This window comes from Cupressus sempervirens, chromosome 10 (genome assembly GCF_028749045.1).
Source record: "Cupressus sempervirens isolate cs-2001-9-10 chromosome 10, ASM2874904v1, whole genome shotgun sequence".
NCBI lineage: Eukaryota > Viridiplantae > Streptophyta > Pinopsida > Cupressales > Cupressaceae > Cupressus > Cupressus sempervirens.
This window is the reverse complement of record NC_143127.1, coordinates 942,404,378-942,425,042: the sequence shown is the minus strand read 5'-3', so window position 1 is coordinate 942,425,042 and position 20,665 is coordinate 942,404,378. Positions and strand designations below refer to the sequence as shown.

The 20,665-nt window shown below is 31.3% G+C and overlaps 1 protein-coding gene across 4 annotated transcripts; it reads left to right on the top strand.

Moving 5' to 3' along the window:
• The first annotated feature begins 5,279 nt into the window (after positions 1–5,279).
• Positions 5,280–13,760, top strand: LOC149537073 (expansin-A1-like). 4 transcript variants are annotated; one of them, XM_089807009.1, is made up of 4 exons: positions 5,280–5,311; positions 12,491–12,612; positions 12,828–13,140; positions 13,457–13,760. In XM_089807009.1, exons 1-4 carry the CDS (start codon positions 5,280–5,282, stop codon positions 13,758–13,760), a joined length of 771 nt encoding a protein of 256 aa, XP_089663135.1. The 4 variants fall into 4 exon arrangements, with proteins under 4 accessions (XP_089663135.1, XP_089663137.1, XP_089663136.1 ...); XM_089807011.1 differs by lacking the exon at positions 5,280–5,311 and adding an exon at positions 7,907–7,928 and having other exon boundaries at positions 12,553–12,612; XM_089807010.1 differs by lacking the exon at positions 5,280–5,311 and having other exon boundaries at positions 12,486–12,612.
• The last annotated feature ends 6,905 nt before the right edge of the window (positions 13,761–20,665 follow it).

Here is a 20,665-nt window from a genome sequence, read left to right as displayed (position 1 = left end):
CTCCAATCCTACTTTTGGTACCTTGTTTCAAACTATCACTACTTTCCAACAAAAAATTCAAACATTTAACTCAATCTAATTACAATATTCCTACATGCAATGTTTCTAATCTCCTTTCCTTAGATATCCTTTGTACAGTTACACCACAACATGTTGAGGTACCTCATCTTGAGATTTATAATGTTAAGGGAGATCCCTTAATTCATGTTAACACTTTCTAGACTATATACATATTGATTTTTCTCACAACTATAGAACTCTATTTTGGTGTATCCTGCTTTTCTACTATGGGATTTTCTTCACAAAATTTATTTTGGTTTTTATCACCTCCTAATCTAATTTCCACTATTGATACATCTTTATTGTTTTCTCCTAGCGAACTTCCCTCTACTTCTTTATTGATTGATTCTTTCTTCTTTTCTTCTTTTTGGTCTTGTAGTTCCATTTTCTCATGATCATTATGTATTTGTTCTCCTATTATGATTTGACCTTCAATATCATTTTTTAAAAGTAAGATATCATGGGACAATCTATATAAATTCTACATGCTAAATTCAATCTCTTCTAATGCATTATTCTCTCTTTGGCAAGCCTCACATTTTTTGAGCTTTGATAGTTTAAACTGATTGTCTTAACTATATTATGCTCTCTTTTCTATTTTTCCCAATGGGTAGAAGCAAGAAGTTGGGTCTCAATTCCACAAAAGTCTATGGATTGAGATCATGCTCTTTTGGAAATGGGTACTTGTATTAGGCTTGGGTGCTTGATCCTAAATATAAAAAATGGAAACCCGTTTTTTATTTTCAAAAAATAGGTACCCATTTTTGAAAAAAATAAAAAAATGAATTTTTTAGAACCGGGTACCCATTTCTAAAAAAATCATTTATTTTTTATTTTTTTGGGGATTTGAAATGCATTTTAAATGCTGATTTTAATTTTTCAAAATGGGCACCCATTTTTTGAATTTCAAATAATAGGTGCCCATTTCTTACAACATGGGGTGGGATTTTTTTTTTTCCTTCCTCGAATTTTGGTTTGGGATAGGCTTGGTGAGACCAAGCCTATGCCTTGACCTCTCAAGATTTGTCTAAGGCATTGAATTGACAAATTCATGCCTTGCCATGATTTTTACAGGGTCTTCCCAATCAAATGTTTTTAAGAAACAAAAACCCATTAGACCTCTCACTTTCCTAATTTTAAAAATATAAATTTTATAGTGGTTTGATTTTATTTACTATTTTTGCATTATTTTTTAATCAAAGGTGGTACCTAAATGCAAAATAGTGAGGTTCACAAAAAATTTAATAACTTTTTTATTTTATAGTTTTTATTAAATTAATTTATATTTCATCAATTGACATAAAATTCTTTTGAAGTTAAGAAAATAATTTTTGAATAAAAGTGATTTTTTAATCAAATTATGGTGCTTGTACATGAGAGGTTTTAAAATTCACCTTTATAGCCAAATAAAAATTAATAATAAAAATATTATTCAATGCAAAATTAAGGAAAAATATTATCATTAATCTTTGGTGTTTTAGGTAACTTTATTTAAAAGGATTTACAAAAATTCATTTATTTGTGTCAAATTATGGTGTCCATACACGATTGTCCTATGTTCCTGAAACTGACATTTTGAAAAAGTGGTTTTTAAAGATCCATACCAAAAACAAAATCTATCAGATAGGTACACAAATAAATTACATGTTCAAAAAGTAGACTTTGAACACTAAAATTTTCAGTGTTGAAGTTTTTTTAAAAATTCAATCTCTAAATGCATCAAATTTTGACATCAATTGATAAGAAATTTAAAAAAAAGGAAAAACACTTCCACTTTTTGCCTAAAAGTGAGACCCAACTTCTTGCACTTACCCCAATATCTTCATTTCTCTTTGTGCTATTCTTTGCACTATTGATTTTCTTTCTTCTACATGTATTCTCTGTCCCGTCATCCTCCATGAACTATTGTTTTTTCTTTATACTCCTTTCTAGTTTTGTTTAACTCTGGGATATCATCATTTTGTTCTGTTAATACCTCTATTCTTTTGCTCATTTTGTTGATGTTGATATTGCTTAGTGCCTCTTTTATATTTGAGGTTCAGATTGGGTTTAATAAATCTATTGATTACTCCTTCAAATTTTTTAAAACCTATTTCATAAATGGATCTATTTGTTATAAACTTTTTAACATTAAAACCCTTAAGTCCTAATTCTATATCCACTAAAAATTTAATATTACTAGATCTGTAAAAATTTGATTCAATACCTATTAAATTTCCTAGATATTTACCAATTCTAATTAGGATTTGGATTTGATTTAATTCAAGAGAGAAGTTTTTACATTCAAACTAGTAAGGTGCATGATATTTCCTGATTTTTTTATCACTCCAATTAGGTTCCCAAGCTATTTTTTTTACTAAATGTCCTTTATAAAAGTAATATGAATTTGATACTAAATTATTCCTAATATCTTTTTTTACATAATGTAAATACAATGAAGAATTAGAAAATGTTCTCATACTTACCTATTACTAACACATATTTTCTAATCTTCTCACCAATTTTGAGAATAACTTGTTTGGTCTGCTCCAATATGCAAAATACACCTAGCTCTAAGCACTCCACCCATTTATCCTCAATGCATCTATAACTTATGATATATATATATATATATATATATATATATATATATATATATATATATATATATATATATATATATATATATATTCTAATTTTATAGGTTTCCTATGGTTGAAGGGTTATTAAATAACTCTAAGCACTTATCTTTAGCCTTGTTTCCAGATGGTTTTTTATGAGGAGGAATATAGACTTTTAGACTTTTATTAAGGGTAAGGGGAACCCTAAGAAATGATTTAGAAAAATTACTATGCTGCTTAATGCCTAAAGGGATACTATTTTTTTCTGAAACTTTTGGGTTGTGTCTTGCTAAAATAGTCAAAATATTCAATCTTTTGCTTGGATATTGTCTGATCATCATTCAGTGTTAGTTTCCTTGTATATTTTCTTTTATTGAAGAAAACCCTCTAACATTTAACTTGTAAATCTTCCTTGATGTTATTTAGTACTATGCCTATCTTCTTTTGAGGTGCTATTCCCCTCCTAGTCTTTCTTTTTGTAACTTGTTGCCAATCATTTCCATCTTCCTTTGAATTAGCAAGAACTTGGATCTATTTACCTTGAATTTTAAGAATTTTATTATCCCTATCTTTATGAATTTTAACTAGGGATTTAAATGATGAATTCCTTTTTCCATTTCTATCTTGTAGATTTATGGATAAGATATCAAATCTATTTCTAGTGATAATAGAGGGAGGTCCTAGACATCGACTGTGCCAAGGTTTAGAGATGGTCGATATTTTCCATGTGTCTAACCTTGACTTATTAGGGTAGATGCATGTTTCTTGATTTATGGAAATGGGGTATTTTGGGATAAAGCATTTTTTATCTTCTTTTTTCTCTATGCCTTCTTTTTTTCCAGAAGCTCTCCATTTTTCAATGAAAAATATTCATATTATTTTATTTCTCCTTGTTACAAACTTACAATTGGAACAATTGTTGTTTTGTCATTTATGTCAAATCTATGGATGGGACATATTGCTACCAAATCTAAATGTTATATCTATTGTATTGATGAAGAGGATTTGAGAAGTTATATATAACTATAGCACCTAGAGGAAAGGTTGAAGTTATGAAAATGAGGTTACAATATAAATTTGATTGGATAGACTTTGATTAGGTAAAGTAATTATTTATGTGAAGAAAGCTAAGCAAATTAAAGCAAAATAGTTAAATACTAAGGAGTGCTAAATAATGCTAGTGTCAACTGAGCTATAGTTAGTGTTGAGCCAATCTAGTGTTGACTAAGCATTAGTATCAACCAAGAAAGTTAATTGATTCTGAGCCAGAAATATTTACAGTGATCGAGTATCAAAATTTTAGAGATTTTCAAGTGATTGTAAAAGAACAAATTCAAAGAAATTGTAAGATCAAGACAACTCAATTGATTCCTTGGGAGATGTAAATTTTGTTGAAGATAATATTGATGAGTTGGATCATTAAATTCAAGGAGGTGATTAGGTAAATACCTAACATACCGATTCTAGAAAATTTTCTAGAGAATGATCAAGAAGATGGATAGATACATTGAATCAAGTTGAATCTAATAGTAAACCCTAAGATCTATAGTGGTTATAGAAAATGGTAAAGCATAAATTGCATATATAAAGAGATAAAAAAAAATCATTTGGTGCCATGTCTAGCTGTGTCTAGTCAAACCCAACTAGTGTGTATGAGACAGTTTGTATATAGGGAAAGGTTGATCAGAAGCACACAAGAGTGTGAATGTGAAGCTAAAGGAAAAATCTTGTAGATATGAAGTTATTGTTGATAAGAGAATCAGAGTAGAAGGCTTAAGTGTTGATGAGAAGAGTGGATTGATTGCTTGAAAGGTGACCAAGAAGATCAAGATCAGAGATTGAAATGGAAGGCTTATCAATGAACCAACATAAGGACCAAACAAAGATATGAACATGCAAAAGTGAGTTTTCATCACATAGATCAAACTTATTATTTTCTTTCTTATAATTGTAAATATTTTGTATTGAAACCCTTTTTATAGAGGTTGACCTAACAGTCATTTGAAGAGTTAACACTCTGTATAAATCCTTTAACTGGGCGACATTCTAAATGGAATGATTAAAGTCCTTTTAAAAGGATACTCTTGGTAGGGTGATTAAATCCTCTAACTAGGTCACAGTTAACAGTTTGTATTGTAACCTTAAATAGGGTTAGCTCCTAATAGAGCCCACTTTGAAAGAGTGAAAAAGAGTGACATGTTAGTTTTTCCCAAATTGAGTTTCCTTGTAAAATTCTAGTGTCAAACTATGATAAATGTTTTATGAATGTTTTCATTTGGTAATGTTTTCATTATGAAATACAAGTTAAGTTTATGATAGTTTTATAGTAGAGACTAAGAACCCACAGGATGAGCATAACAATGAAAGTGTTTAATGATTAATTGTTCAAGTGGTACATATAGACCTTGAGTAACTAATTCAGCCCCCCCACCCCCACCCCAAGTCAATTATTCTAATTTTTTTTGACAATTGGTATTAGAGCTCAATTCTTATATAGAAAAGTTTGAAGGTACTTAGAGCTAAAGATCACAACAAACAAGAGAGACGTACCCTAGCTAAACAAACAAAACTTTCCTACATGGCAGACCCTGATGAAGCTACATATATCTAGTATCAATGATGCTACTATCAAATATATGGACACTGAATATGTACAACTAAAAAATTTTCCTTTAAATGTTGATTAATTGAGACAAAAGTTAGAACACAAACAAATAATGTTTGAGATTTCCTCAGCCCTAAGTTATGCTGGGTTTGATGACCTAAAAAGCTGTAATACGGTAAAGAAGATGTGAGACAAATTGAAGACCATATATGGAGGTGATGACAATGTTCTAAGAGCTAAATCAGACATCCTAAGAGGTGAATTTGATGACATTAGAATGATGGAAGGTAAGAACATAGTACAATACTACATAAGAATTAAAGAGGTTATTAATGCTATTCAAGGAGAAAATAAAATAATTAAAGATGAAACAATGATAAGAAAGGTATTGAGGACTCTACTTCTATATATGCCATTAGATTTTCTAAAATACAAGAACTAAGATGCACACAAGGTAATAACTTAACGTTAGAAGGTGTAACTAGTAGACTTATTACTTTTGAAATGTCCAATTTTTATAACTATACACCTACTACTATTGAATCTTCTTTCAAGTCACAAATTGTTCTTAGTAAGAAGAAAGGAAAAAAATTGAAGAGTGAAAGTGATAAATATAATGATGAGATTGATGAACTAGAAGCCCTCATTGCAAAAAGGTTTGGAAGAGGAAGAGGTAAATACAAAGGTAAATTACCTATCATTTGTTTTTCATGCATCAAAGTTTGTCATGTTGTTGCTAGGTGTCTTGATAGAGAAGATAATAATGAAAGGAAGGAAAGAAAATACAAAGGGATAAGAGATGACAAAGACTATAGGAGAAGTAATCATGAAAAGGTAAGAAATCTTGTTATATTGCTGAAGAAGAAACTAATAATGAATCTAAGAGTACTGATGATGAAGTAGTACATGTTACTATGAAAGAAGATTATAATGAAGATGAGAAAACTACATTAATATCTTATGAGTAAAAAGTGATAGATGGATAATTGATAGTAGATGTTCCAATCATACGAGTGGTGATAAAGAAAAAATTGAAGATATAGGTCCATGCAATGGTGGATGCATTAAATTTGGAAATGATACCCCATGTGTTACAAAAGGTAAATTTACTATTCAAATGGCTGATAAGATACCATGTGACAATGTTTACTAGATTGAAGGACTTAACTAAAATTTGTTGAGTTTTCCATAGCTGAAAAAATTAGGTTACAAAGTTGAATTTCATAATAGAAAGGCCAAGATACATGATGGTGATGGTAAGCTAATTGGAAATGGTGAGCTAACAAGAGGTAACTTATTCTATCTAGACCTATCAAGTGAGGCATGTATGTTTGCATTACAAGAAGATGTTTGGTTGTGGCACAAAAGATTATGTCATGTGAACTTTGAAAATCTGGTCGATATCAAAAAGATGAAGAAAGTAGGAGGATTGACTAACTTAAAGAAGCTTGAAAATGCTCTATGTAATCAATATCAATTAGGAAAGATGACAAAGTGTAGTTTCAAGAGTAAGACATATACTACTAGTGAGATTTAAAAATTAGAATATATTGATCTTTGTGTACCCATTGGTGTTAAAAGTTACTGTGGAGATCATTATTTCATTCTATTTGTAGATGACTATTCTAGAATGATGACTGTAATGTTTCTTAAAGTTAAATATGATGATTTTTAGTTACTCAAGTGGTATTTAGCTAGAGTTTAAAAAGAAACTAGGAAGCATCTAAAGTGTTTGAGATCTAACAAAGGTGATGAATTTATCTCACATGAGTTCAATACATTCCACAATGAAAGAGGAATTAAAAGACAAATGTCAGCCACAAGGATCCCTCTTTAGAATGGGATAGATGAAAGGAGAAATAGATCAATAATGAACTGTGGAAGAACACTAATGATGGAGAAGAATTTGTCATAAATATATTGGAGAGAAGAAATTATTACCACTCTCTATACCCTAAATAGAGTTTAAGTCAAGAAAGGTACAAATCCTACAACTTTTGAACTATGGTATGGATATGCTCCCAATGTTAAATATCTCAAAATGTTTGGTAGTAGATTCTATATACTAAAAGATAATAAGAATGAAAAACTTGATGCAAAAACTAATGAAGACATATTCCTAGGTTATTCCACTAACAGAAAAGCTTATAAGTGTTTAAATTCTAACACTAAAAAAGTTGTGGAAAGTGCAAATGTAAGAGTTGATTAGTTTGTAGAAAGAGATGATACTTCATGTAATAAAGAACCTGAAGGCTATAGTAAATTCATTTATGTGGATGATGATGCTTGCATCAGTCAAAGTAAAGAGACAAGTGAAGTTGTAAGTTCCCATTAGACTAGAAATGATGAAATAGAAATGCAAAATATCGAGAAAGAGAGAGTGGGTGTCGAGCAATGGACTGAAGATTCTGAGTCACAGATAGGCATTACTAACATCAGATAGTGAATGCCAAGCATTCAAAACTTGAACTAGAACCTAAACAAGGAAGAGGAAATGAGCCTAGGATTATTTTTCTAGTTGAACCTAAAGAATAACCAAGAAGAAAACTACTTGTGTTAGCAAAATATGTGAGAAGACATCATAAGTCTAATCAAATCATTGGTGATGCTAAATCAAGAAAAATGACATGAAGAAGGCTCAAAGGTGGCACATGCTTATTATGTGAGTTTGAGCCCAAGTCAATAAAGGATGCCTTAGAAAATGAATATTGGATACAAGAAATGAATGAAGAAATTGAATAGATTGAAAAAAACAATACTTCGACCTAGTGCCATGACCTAAAGACAAAAATTTCACTAGGACAAAGTGGGTTTTTAGGAACAAGCTCAATAAAAATGGTGAAGTAACTAGAAAGAAAGCAAGATTCGTATGCAATGGTTATGCACAAGAAGAAGTTGACTATGGAGAAACTTTTTCTCTTGTGACTAGTTTTGAAGGAGCCAAAACTCTACTTGCATACCCAGCTTACACGAATTTAAAGGTATATCAAATGTATGCCAAATTTGCATTTTAAATGGTATACTAGAGGAAGAAGTATGCATCAAACATCCTCAAGGATTTTTAGATCCAAAAAAAAGGAATATGGCATGCAAACTGAACAATGCCCTTTATGGATTGAAGCAAGCCCTAAGAGCATTTTATGAAAGATTACATAACTACCTAGTGAAGATTGGTTTTGAAAGGACAAATGATAACGAAAAATCATATTTGAAGAATGGTAAGAACAATGAAGTACTATTATTTTAGATATTTTTGATGATACTACATTTGGAGGAAGAGAAGTATTATGTATATCATTTGCCAATGAAATGAAAAAGGAATTCAAAATGTCCATGTTTGGTGAAATCAAATTCTTTATTGCATTACAAGTATGTCAAATGAAATTTGGTATTTTAATTTGAAAAATCAAATATATCAAAGAAATATTAAAGACTTTTGGTATGGAAGATTCAAGGCCAATGAGTATACCTATGTCTATAGGACATAAGCTATCTAAGACTAATGATTCTTCTGATGTGAACTAGACCCTATATAGATCCATGACTGGAAAACTACAATATATTATTCATAGTGGGCTAAATAAAGCTTTGGCAGTTGGGATAGTTGCTAGATTTTCAATAAATCCTAAAGAGAATCACATAATGGTTGTAAAAAGGATATTGAGATATCTAAAAGGTACAAAAGACTATGAATTATATTATAAGAGAAGTGATAGATTTGAACTTAAGGTTTTCAATAACTCAGATTGGGAAGGAAATATTGATGATAGAAAAAGCACTACTAGAGGTGCACTCTTTCTAGGAAAGAGATTGGTGTCATGGACAAGCAAGAAGCAAAATTCTATTTCCCAATCCAAAACTGAAGCTAAGTATGTGGTTGCAGTAATGAGTTGTTCAAGTGCTATCATGCATACATTGAGACAAAGTACATTTCTATCAAGTGTCACTACTTCAGAGGATTAGTTCAAGAAAAAGAAGTAAAGCTAGAAATATGTGAATAAAAAGGAACATATTTTTGACATATTCACAAAGCTACCACCCAAAGATGCTCATGAATATCGTAGAGGTAAACCAGGGGTGATTCCCCTAACTAAAGCTAATTAACAAGACAAAGTGCATTGCATCACATGTCCTATTTAGAATATTCTACACCATGGTGCAATACAACTCTACCTTGGGACATGCCTAAGGTAGAATGCTTCAATGCAACATAAATAGATCAGTCATAGATAGATGACAAGTATCAACCAAACATGCAAAATCTACATAATTTAGATGTATGAAGAGTGTGAAGTTGAGATAGCTACACATCTTTGGAATTGTTATCAAAGAGGGAGAGATTACTAAAAACAAAAGGAAATGAGGGAGTGATTACTGAAAAGAGAAAGAGAGATTGTTTATTGAGAAACAAAGATCTAAGTATTAAGGGAGAGATTTTTGGAAAGAAATGGAGATAAAACCTCAGAGGTAGAAAATCATGAAATTGAAGCAAACTGATAGAGGGAGTTTTTATGGATGAGAATTAGAATGAAACTAAGGATATTGGTCACTCATGCAAGTCAAATCTTTTGGATTGTATGGTAACTTAGTTGCTACTAGTATTCAGGTATTTGTGATGCTATTTGAGATGTTGCCATCAATGTCAAAGAGGGAGATTGTTGGAAACTTACAATTGGAACAATTGTTTTTTTGTCATTGATGTCAAATCTATGGATGAGACATATTGCTACCCAACCTAAATGTCATATCTATTTGATTGATAAAGAGGATTTGAGAAGTTACTCATAATTATAGCACTTAGAGAAAATGTTGCATTTATGAAAAGGAAGTTACAATGGACATTTGATTGGATAGACTTTCATCAACTAAAATAATTGTTTATATAAAAAAAGCTAAGCTAACTTGAGCAAAAGAGTTAAATACAAAGGAGTGTTGAGTAATGCTAGTGTCAACCGAGCTATAGTTAGTGTCAAGGAAATCTAGTGTTGACTGAACATTAGTATTGACCAAGCAAGATAGTTGATGCTGAGCTAGAAAGCTTTATAGTGACCAAGTATTTCAGTGTCGACTGAGTATCATAATTTTAAAGATTGCCAAGTGACGGTAAAATAACAAATTCAAAGAAATTGTAAGACCAAGCCAACTCAATTGATTTCTTGGGAGATGTAAAACATGTTGAGGATAAGATTGATGAGTTGGATCATTAAATTCAAGGAGGTGATTAGGTAAAGACCAAACAAATGAATTCTAGAGAAATTTCTAGAGGATGATCAAGAAGATGGACAATGACATTGAATCGAGTTGAATTTGATCATAAAACCTAAGATCTACGGTGTAGAAAATGATAAAGCATGAATTACCTATATTAGGTGATACAAAACTGATTATTTGGTGCCATGTCCAACTGTGTCTAGTCAAGCCTTGTCAAGCCCAACTAGTATGTATGAGAGAGTTTGTATATAGAGATAGGTTGATTAGAAACACACAATAGTGTGAATGCAAAACTAAAGGAGCAAGCTTGCAGATATGGTGTTGTTGTTGATAAGAGAATCAGAGAAGATGGCTTAAGTGTTGATGAGAAGAGTGGACTAAATGCTTAAAGGGTGACCAAGCACATCAAGAATAGAGATGACAATGAAAAGCTTATCAATCAACCAACATAAGGATCAAATAGAGATCTGAACCTGCAAAAGTAAGTTGTAATCATAGAGATCAAACCTATTGTTTTCTTTCTTATCATTGTAAATAGTTTGTATTGAAATCCTTTTTACAGAGGTTGACGAAATAGTCATTTGAAGACTTAACAGTCTATGTAAATCTTTTAATTGGGTGACATTCTAAATAGAATGATCAAAGTCCTCCTACAAGGCCACTCCTAATAGGGTGATTAAATCCTCTAACTAGATCACATTTAACAATGTGTATTATAACCTTTAATAGGGTTGGCTTCTAACAAAGTTCACTTCGAAAGAGTGAAAAAGAGTGACATGGTGCTGGTGGTTTTTCCCAAATTGAGTTTCTTTGTAAAATCCTAGTGTCAAACTGTGATGAATGTTTTCATTTGGTAATATTTTCATTATGCAATACAAGTTAATTTTATAACATGTTTACAGTAGAGACTGAGCAACAACATGATAAATAGAATAGTGAATGTGTTTAATAATTAATTATTCAAGTGGTACATATAGACCTTGAGTAATTGATTCACCCCCCTCTCACCTATTCTAAACATTTCTAACACTCATATTAATTTTGCATAATAATTTTTTATAATAGATCATTTTATTCATATATAATAAATTGAATATATGAATAAGTAATATTCCTTAATTTATTTAAAATAACTTTTTTAAAATTATATTTGAAGAATAATTTTATTATCAAAATATCTATGTTCGTTACTATCTTGTGTTTGCTGATCTGATGTACTAGTAGCTATTCTTTTCCTACATGTAGTTAAGAAGTAATTAATCTATGAGATAACGCCTTTCCTATTGACTCCATTAGAATGTTTTATTTTTTTCAAAGAAGGAGCTTTGTTTGAAAACTTCATTGGAGGACGCTTCCATGGATTCACGTTCTCACTAACGCTAACCTCACAGTTATACGAAGTTCAGCAGAGTGCCTGTAAAATGAACAACGTAGATTTTTGCACGTGTTTAAGTTAGTTGCGATTCTCTATATTTTAAGCATATAAATCTGCAATCTTTAGTAAAGTTTGCAGCGCAAGTTCTCTTTTTCATACTCAACAGATACGTGTGTTCCGACGAAGATTGGAAACTATACCAAAATAATGATTAAACCTGACTATTTTGGGTATGGCGAATTGAGCACAAACATTTTCTCACTGTAAAAACGAGTTAATCAACTTCTTTGGGGGTTATAATCTGTATGACTTTCATTAGAGAACTTGATTCAGCTTAACGACAAAGATTTGAAACTAAACCTGTCTAATTAAACCCTAAATGGGCGAAACCACACTATTTTTGGTACCGTCAATTTAGCACGTACATTTCTCACCACAAAAGTATGTTTATGAAGTGCTTGGGTAGTTATAATTTGTATGGTTTTCGTCCAAGAGATGCTATTTTTATCTCCTTCACCCCATTATTTAACATCATTTCCTTCCTCGCATTTCATCACAGTTACTTCTTCATCGAGTTCAAGCTATTCTTCGTCGTTTTAGCTTTGTGTAAGCCTGGATTCAGTGGCATAAACTCGTAAGAATGGCGTTAATTGAAATTTTCGCATTGGGTTTCTTGTGGATGACTAGATTTGAATTTGCTTATGGATGGACGAGCGCTCATGCAACGTTTTATGGCGGCGCTGATGGATCCGGCACTATGGGTAACTGCTAAATTTTCTTTTATTTCTAATTCCTATTGGAATATTTAGTATGTTTTTCGATTTGTTCAGTTTTGTGTTTCAATTCGTACGAGTTTATAGATGTGTTTAAGACTTTCATATAATGGGAAACCTGGTATTCTTAATCAGAAAGCTCCTCTACTCTTTTCAGTCACAATACAATAAATTAATGCAAAACAAATATAAGAAAACTGCAGGTGGTGCATGTGGATATGGAAATCTATACGAGCAAGGATATGGAATGAACAATGCGGCTCTAAGCACAGCTCTGTTCAATAATGGGCTCGCCTGTGGAGCTTGCTTTGAAATAAAATGCACCGATGATCCACAGTGGTGCCTCTCCAATTCCATTGTGGTCACTGCTACCAACTTCTGCCCGCCAAACTATGCACTTCCTAACGATGCAGGGGGCTGGTGTAATCCCCCCCTCGAGCATTTTGATCTTTCTGAGCCAATGTTCGATCGCATTGCGATTCACAAAGCAGGCATTGTCCCTGTTCTCTACCGAAGGTTTGTTCTTTTCAAAACTCTTTTTTACTCCATTGCTCTATTATGATACTCATTTCTAATGTATTTTTTAATCGGTAAGAGGTCGAAGTTAGAATAGATTAAAATCCAAGACCTATTCAAATCCCACACTCACCATTTACGATTGTATTGCAGACTATTGCCTGTAACTTAGGAACTCATTAATGTTAAAACATGTATTGGTTTATACGGTTGTATTGAAGGCTATTGCCTGTACATGTATTGGTTTAATGTTATTACTGATATAAACAAGTTATTTGTACTCGATATTCAATTCAAAACTTGTAAGATCTTGCAGGGTGGCATGCCAAAAAAACGGGGAAATTCGATTCACCATCAATGGCGGCCCTTACTTTGATTTGGTGCTGATCACCAACGTTGGGGGAGCAGGGGACGTGCAGGCAGTTTTCGTAAAGGGCTCTAAAACGGGGTGGCAGCCCATGAGAAGAAACTGGGGCCAAAATTGGCAGAGCAATAGCTATTTGAATGGGCAAAGCCTGTCCTTTCGAGTCATCACTAGCGATGGGAGAACGGTTACCTCCCATAATGTGGCTCCCTCTTCCTGGCAATTTGGTCAGACTTTTACCGGTAACCAGATATAAATGCCCGAGACTCACTACTTCCCAATAATTCTCAGTATTATTCAACAAATCTATATGAATTGTAAGCGTTTAACAGAAGTGGATTCTTGACAGCTGCCCTTCTGCGCATTGTATTCTTATGTTTGCCACATTCGCTACGAATGTATGTTGCTAATTTTAATAGCTACTTACTACACTAAATAACTTCATATTTACAATATGATTCTAAGCCATGTAAGCTCTTGTGTAACTACTATTACTCTAAAAACTTCAACTCTTATGTAACAACAGCTGCTACACTGAAAATTTCAAATTTACAATATGCTTCTCTGCAATGTAAGCTCTTATGTATTTGTCAAGGCAGTAATTATAACCATTGAAACTGTTGTCTATTTTATTTCTTAATTTGATTGCTTTTGTGAAATAGTTTGTTCTTGAAGGGGTTGCCACCTTTTATTAAAGGTACTGGTTAATGTTTTCGATTTTTTGAAATTTGGTCAACTAAAAATAGTCCATCCTTTATTAAATCACATTGACATAATTGTTTATATATTTTCTATAGTCTAATTTCTTTAAATCTAATCTCTTACTTTATCTTATGTTTATAAATTTTACATAAATTAAGGCTATCTTATTATATTAGTAATTTGTTATAAAAGTATTTTATTATTATTTATAAGTTTTAAATTTATATTACTATAGTTCATAGGCTCTAGATAATGAAAATATATTTTGATTTTGTAAATTTTAATATAAACATTTAAATATGGCATCAAGAAATAAAATGTAAAATAAATATATTAATAAAATATTTTGTGTGATTTTAACAAATATTCTTTAGATTTTATTTTAAAAGCATTGTGCATAAGATAACATATAACAAGGGCCATGTAGTGGCTAAGTACTTGCCTTTACATAAGAACATAGCACTCATGTTCTTATGTATACATATGCAAAGGATTACTATAAAGTTCTATATAATAGAACAAGTCATATACATAACATTAATAGACATGATAATACCTTTGATAATGTTTAATATTTAATATAGAGTCCTTGGCAATGTAAGTTAATGGGCTAAATATTTATTTTTATGATTTTACATACATAGTAGATAAATGTTCAATATTACTAAGTATTAAATGGAAAGCGCCTTGAAATTATAATTGATTTGATTAATTAGATTATGATAAACATACCCATATTAAATTTATTTTCTTGTATTTAATGTTAATGTTAGTGTACATTTCTAATTAACATATTTAGTGTAAATATATTCTGTATAATATTTACAATCATTCTAGAAACATAATAAATATTAAATTATTGATTCTATTATTATAATTTAAAATTTTAAGACTGTCCTAAATATCCATGTGCAAAAATTAATGTGTTAAAATAGAAATTTATGTATCTTTCAATACATAGACAAAAAAACCATTAAGTCAAGAAATGCATAAGAAAAACTAATTTGGACATTTACTAAAAAATCACATCTCACAAACTCCATGTGCATATAAGACTCAAATTCATTCATCCAATTAGAAGCCTATATTCTTGATTCACAAACTCCACCTACATAGAGGAAATATTTAGGTAATAATCTATTTTTAAACTACATACAGTTTTATCAAGTATATGTTAATAGAGGAATGTGAAATTAATAGGAAGATATATTTATATAATGATATATTTTTTAAATTATATTTATAGAAAATACTTTAACATTCCATATTTTCATCTCATGCTATACTTTTACAACATCTTTTAATTTAATAATGATAAAAACATCATGTTGATCAAAACTAAATCTTCATAGGACAAAACAAGTAAATCTTATGGTCATTTATATTATGTATTGCACAAATATTTGTCACACATTACTCTAGAAATGTTATTCAATCCTTCTTCCATCCTTTTCGAGGGGATATGTATTCTTTCTATAATAAAATATTGAATTATCAAATTGTCATTCCTTTCCTAAAACAAAATTAGGTGACAATCTCCTAAAGGAATAATATCAAAAAGAAAAATATCATAGTATCCATGAGTTTATATACCATTCTGTTGCACTTGCACTTGCACTTTGTCCTAAACATTGAATGTCTTTGAGGGTGTCTTCCTCTTGTTTCTTCTTCTTCTTCCATGATGTCTTGAACTCTCATTTTTCAATTTGAAAAATTCAATTAACAAGGATCTACTAACTTTCTCTAAAACAAAAAATGATAGAGCCAATCAATTTGATTTCTGAAAGAAATAACTCTTCACCTTTTCCCTTACCTCATCTTTACATATTGTCAATATTTTATGACAATATTTTATTACGTATTTGACAATTTTCATTTATCTTGACAAGATGAATCTAAATATAATAACTGGACCGAATACATATCAAGAAGGATTAAATTAATCATTTTACATCAATAATCACATGTGAATAATATGACTCTAATTGACTTCTCTTTCCTTTTATAGAGGAATTAACACGGTATGTATTGTGTTTCTTTTTGTAGTTATGTTTTCTATTCTATAAAATTTTGCATATTTCTTTTGAATAATATAATATTCACTCTTCATATTTTATAATAATAGGAGTTAAATCTATGCAATGCATAAAAAATAAGGAAAGATTAGGAGATATCTATGATGACACTTTTTCTTTAACTATTTGGTTCTTCCTTGCAAGTGCCCAATTAATGTTGAGTGTAGCACCTATTGACATTAAGATCAATTTGTTTATTAATGACTTACACTTAATTAATTGGTTACATTTCTACTAAGCTCTATAGTTGCTATCGAGCTTATCTTCCATTCAAAAGTGTTAACCAAGTGCTCTAGTTTCTCCCAAGCCAAGCAGTCAATACATAGTTGCTATTAAGTTTCACAGTTCTTACCGAGTTCCATAGTTGCTACCAAGCTTAAGATTCTATGTACAGTTCATGCTGAGTGTAACAGTGTCTACCATGTTATTCAGTGGAAGTGATGGGAACTCTAGTGTTAACCGAGCTTTGTAGTGTTAACTTAGTTACCCAATGTTGACTAAGTTATTAAGTGTTTACCACATTCTACAGTGTTTACCAAGATCAAAGTGTTAGAGATGTGAATCTAGTGTTGACCAAGCCATGGAGTGTCAATCGAGTAATTTAGTATATATCGAGTTTCTTAGTGTTCACCGAGTCACAGAGCTAACTGAGTTCTTACTACTTGGAAGTGATTAGTATGGATTGAACCTCTACTTCAAGTGAGTGCAAGAAGATGTTGGGTGTTGATGGTGGTTGCTGATACTTCGTTGCTAAGTATCAAAGCTTCACCAAGTCTATTCTTGGAACCCGAGTTACAACACTTGGGCTGACTTTGTGGATTATGATGAAATTGGTACACACACACACACACATTATCACATCCATTTGTAATAAGTATTTGATCAAAAAGTATATGCATACAAATTAAGGGGTACAAAAAGTATATGGTACGATAGAGACTTATCTATCACAACAAGGTGATAATCACATTACAAGGAATCTCAACCAGAAAATCAAAGTTGTAAATAAGAGATTAGCCATTAATTCATCCTAACAGGTGTGTTAGTTAAATTCTTTAATAGAGTAGACCTAATAGTCTTTTGCTAAATCTCTTTGCTGAGTGCATACTTCATTCTATGTTTTATAAATCCTTTCACAAAGTGGACCTAGCAGTCCTTATTGCTCCTAATAGCGTAGATCACCAAAAGTGATCAATTACAAGCTAGGATAACTTTAAGAAACCCCTCTTTAGAAACATGTATAAAATTTTGGCAAATCAAACATTAGTTCAGGGGAAAAAAAATAATTTCTATTGGCAATTTTTTATTTTTAAATAGGAATTTTTATAATTTTATTGGCGACTATTTTTTTGGTCATATGAAAATTCTAAAAAATCCTGGTTAATCTTTCATTATTGATGAAAATTGTGGAAAAAGGTACACATGCCTAGAAATAATGATTTTATTATTATTAAATGGAACCTAATTAAATATCAAACATTAAGGTTAAATTCAACCCACTTTTGTCATTATAGTTCGAGGAAGCATCCTTATTATTTTTTACTCTTGGATGATCCTAAATCAATGACCTAAATCCTATTTCAAGCCAAAAATTTAAAAGGATACAAAGTTTTAAAGAGAGTTCCCAAAGTAAAGACACGTGTCCCCAATCAGATCTATTTTGTGACAAAGTGAGACAGAATAGAAAGTTTCATGAAAAGTCTTTGGAATAGAGACACATGTCAAATCTACATACTTAATATGTAGTGTAAGTTATATTTTTACCAAATATTGGTGAATATGACCATCAATTAAGGGAAAAAATATTTAATTTACTACGTAGAAAAATTAGATTCCTTTGACAAAGTCATCACTAAAATATAAATACTTATGTATTATTATTGGCGATTAGCCTAAGTATGGGACCCAATTTTGGTAAAGTGCAAGTGACATGGACACCCCAAAAGTGCAAAAAAAAGGCCAAATCTAGGGTCCTCGATGAGTGAGATTTTCCAATTGGCAAATATTAGCCACTAAAGTTATCCTTGTTGTAAGCCTTAATAGGCCAAATTTATACTATAGTACTAAAGCTTGTGGGTATCATCCCCACTCTAGTTTTACTTTCTATTTGGAAGGTTTTTGGGTCACCATATCTTGTGTCAAAATGTTATGAATGCTTTATTGCTTTCATTATTTCATGCATGCAATTAGATTAGAATATTATATGAAGGATTAATTGATGAAATAAGATAAATTTTTATTGGTTCATGATTCACCCCTCCCCTCTCAATAACCTTACCTATCTTATATTTCCAATAATTGGTATCAGAGAACTCTTGGTTCTCACAAGATAAGTTTAACAACTTGAGAAAAGATTGGAGGCAATGGAGGTATACAAGCTAGAAAAGGCTATTGAGAATGATAGGTGGGATTTGGAATTGGCTATTGGAAATCTCAGAAAGGAAAAGGAGCATCTCTCTCAATCTCTATTTGCAAAGAAGGAAAGAACTAGGAGTACAGTCAAATGACAATCTTTGCATTGAAGAAACAATTGAAGACATATGTCCAAAAAGAAATTTAGATGAAGCTGATGAAACAATCAATGATCTTCTTGAGAAAAATCTTACTCTCCAAGAAGAAGTAAGAAAGCTAAAAAGAGAGAAAGAAATCTTATCAGTCAGACTATGTGAAGTCATGGAAAAAAGGGACAAAGCCATAGAAGAGACAGAAGAAAATAACATTGAAATCAATCAACTACCCCTTCAACATGTAGATTTTATTGATCAAATTACTGGTACAAATGAAGAACTCATGAATCTAAGATTAGAGAATGAAAGACTGTAGAATGATCTGAACACTAAAAAGAAAACCAATGAGAGAATGATGAAATCTCAAGAAAGCATGAATTAATTGAATGAAAAAAATCAATATAAACACAAAGGAAAAGTAGGATTTTGTTATATAGAAGAAGGTAAATCATCCAAGAAAGGAGCTCAAAAGAACAAAAGGCCTACTTGCAATCACTGTGGTAAGATATATCATACATCAAATAGATATTGGAGTAATGGGAAACCTAAATTCAATGAAAAGTGCTACAATTGCTATAAGCATGAGCATAGAGAAAGTGAATGCAAGGAAAAATCTAAGTTTAAAGGAAAGTGCTATAAATGCAATAAGAAAGGAGACAAATCTTCTGAATGCAAGACCAAGAAATTGAATCTAGTAGAACAAATTATGAAGAACTATTTGTATGGGACTACAACACATGGTTTGGATGCCATGACTATGGTGAATTTGGGTACATTGGAGCAAATTATGTGAAACATCACATGAGGAAAAGAGACATCACTAAAAGATGTTTTATTTGTATAGAACTTGGACATCTTGCCAAGAATTGTATGAACATAGGAAGAATTGAAGATGAAAAGAAAGCCAAAGCTAACAATATTAGAAAGAAGATGAGGCATAAATGGTTACCAAAATCTCCTGAGAATGCAAGCCCAAGTCATGAAGTAAATGTCACTCAAGAGTTGGGAGACTCAAGATTTTTGACTTAATTCCCTATGAGAATAATTGGAACTGATATTCACAAGTAGAAATGCCTCATTAGTTCTAGTTAGCAAGAAGAAAAGATCCATATTAGAATTCAAGATGCATAAGGACCATAGAGTGATTGTAGAAGTTCAATACTTTATCGAGCTCGGTTAGGTCACAAGACCCTACTGAGCAAGGTCGGGATACACTAGAGCATCGAATGTAGACACCAAATTATTGGTGACTCTACCGAGTGATGATGGGTCTACCAAAATATGAATTTCTCTCGAGCATCAAAGGCTGAACTGAGCGGAGGACAACCTGTCACCAAGCGAGTATACGTACAAAGTATTAATGGTGATTATAAAGAGGAAATTCATTAAAAGGAAGAAATTGAATGCATTTCTTCACCATACATTTCAAGATCTATTTATGAAGAAAAAATCTAGAGCTTTTGAATGATTTGAGTATTTGTTGTTGAAGAATTTTCAAATTTTCAGTAACCCTACTAAGCATGGTGTCTTCAAGCAACAATATTAAGAAAGGATCATAAATGCTAGTCTGTGAAGAGGATTGCATGCTTCCTACATTCAAGTTGAGTCCAACAATTGTAGAAGTGCTCAACCTAGCTAGTGCACAATAACAAATTCTTCCTAAGGTATTGCTCATGCATGATATCTGTTCATTTTTCCACTATTTCATTGAAGGAATTGGAACCCTCGAGTTGAATTAAGCATTCAATGAATTATGTGTGGATGGTGTGTTGAATCTTGAGTATCAAAATAATGAAGTATCCACTAACTCAAACATGATGTTCATATGATCATCACATTAAAAATGGTCTATTTATGCCTATATGAACCTTAACTTT

Coding starts and splice junctions, on each gene's coding strand:
- LOC149537073 (XM_089807009.1), top strand. CDS start 5,280: ATGCTACTATCAAATATATGGACACTGAATAT. Junction 12,613..12,827: donor TGATGGATCCGGCACTATGG/GTAACTGCTAAA, acceptor AGAAAACTGCAG/GTGGTGCATGTGGATATGGA. Junction 13,141..13,456: donor GTCCCTGTTCTCTACCGAAG/GTTTGTTCTTTT, acceptor AAGATCTTGCAG/GGTGGCATGCCAAAAAAACG.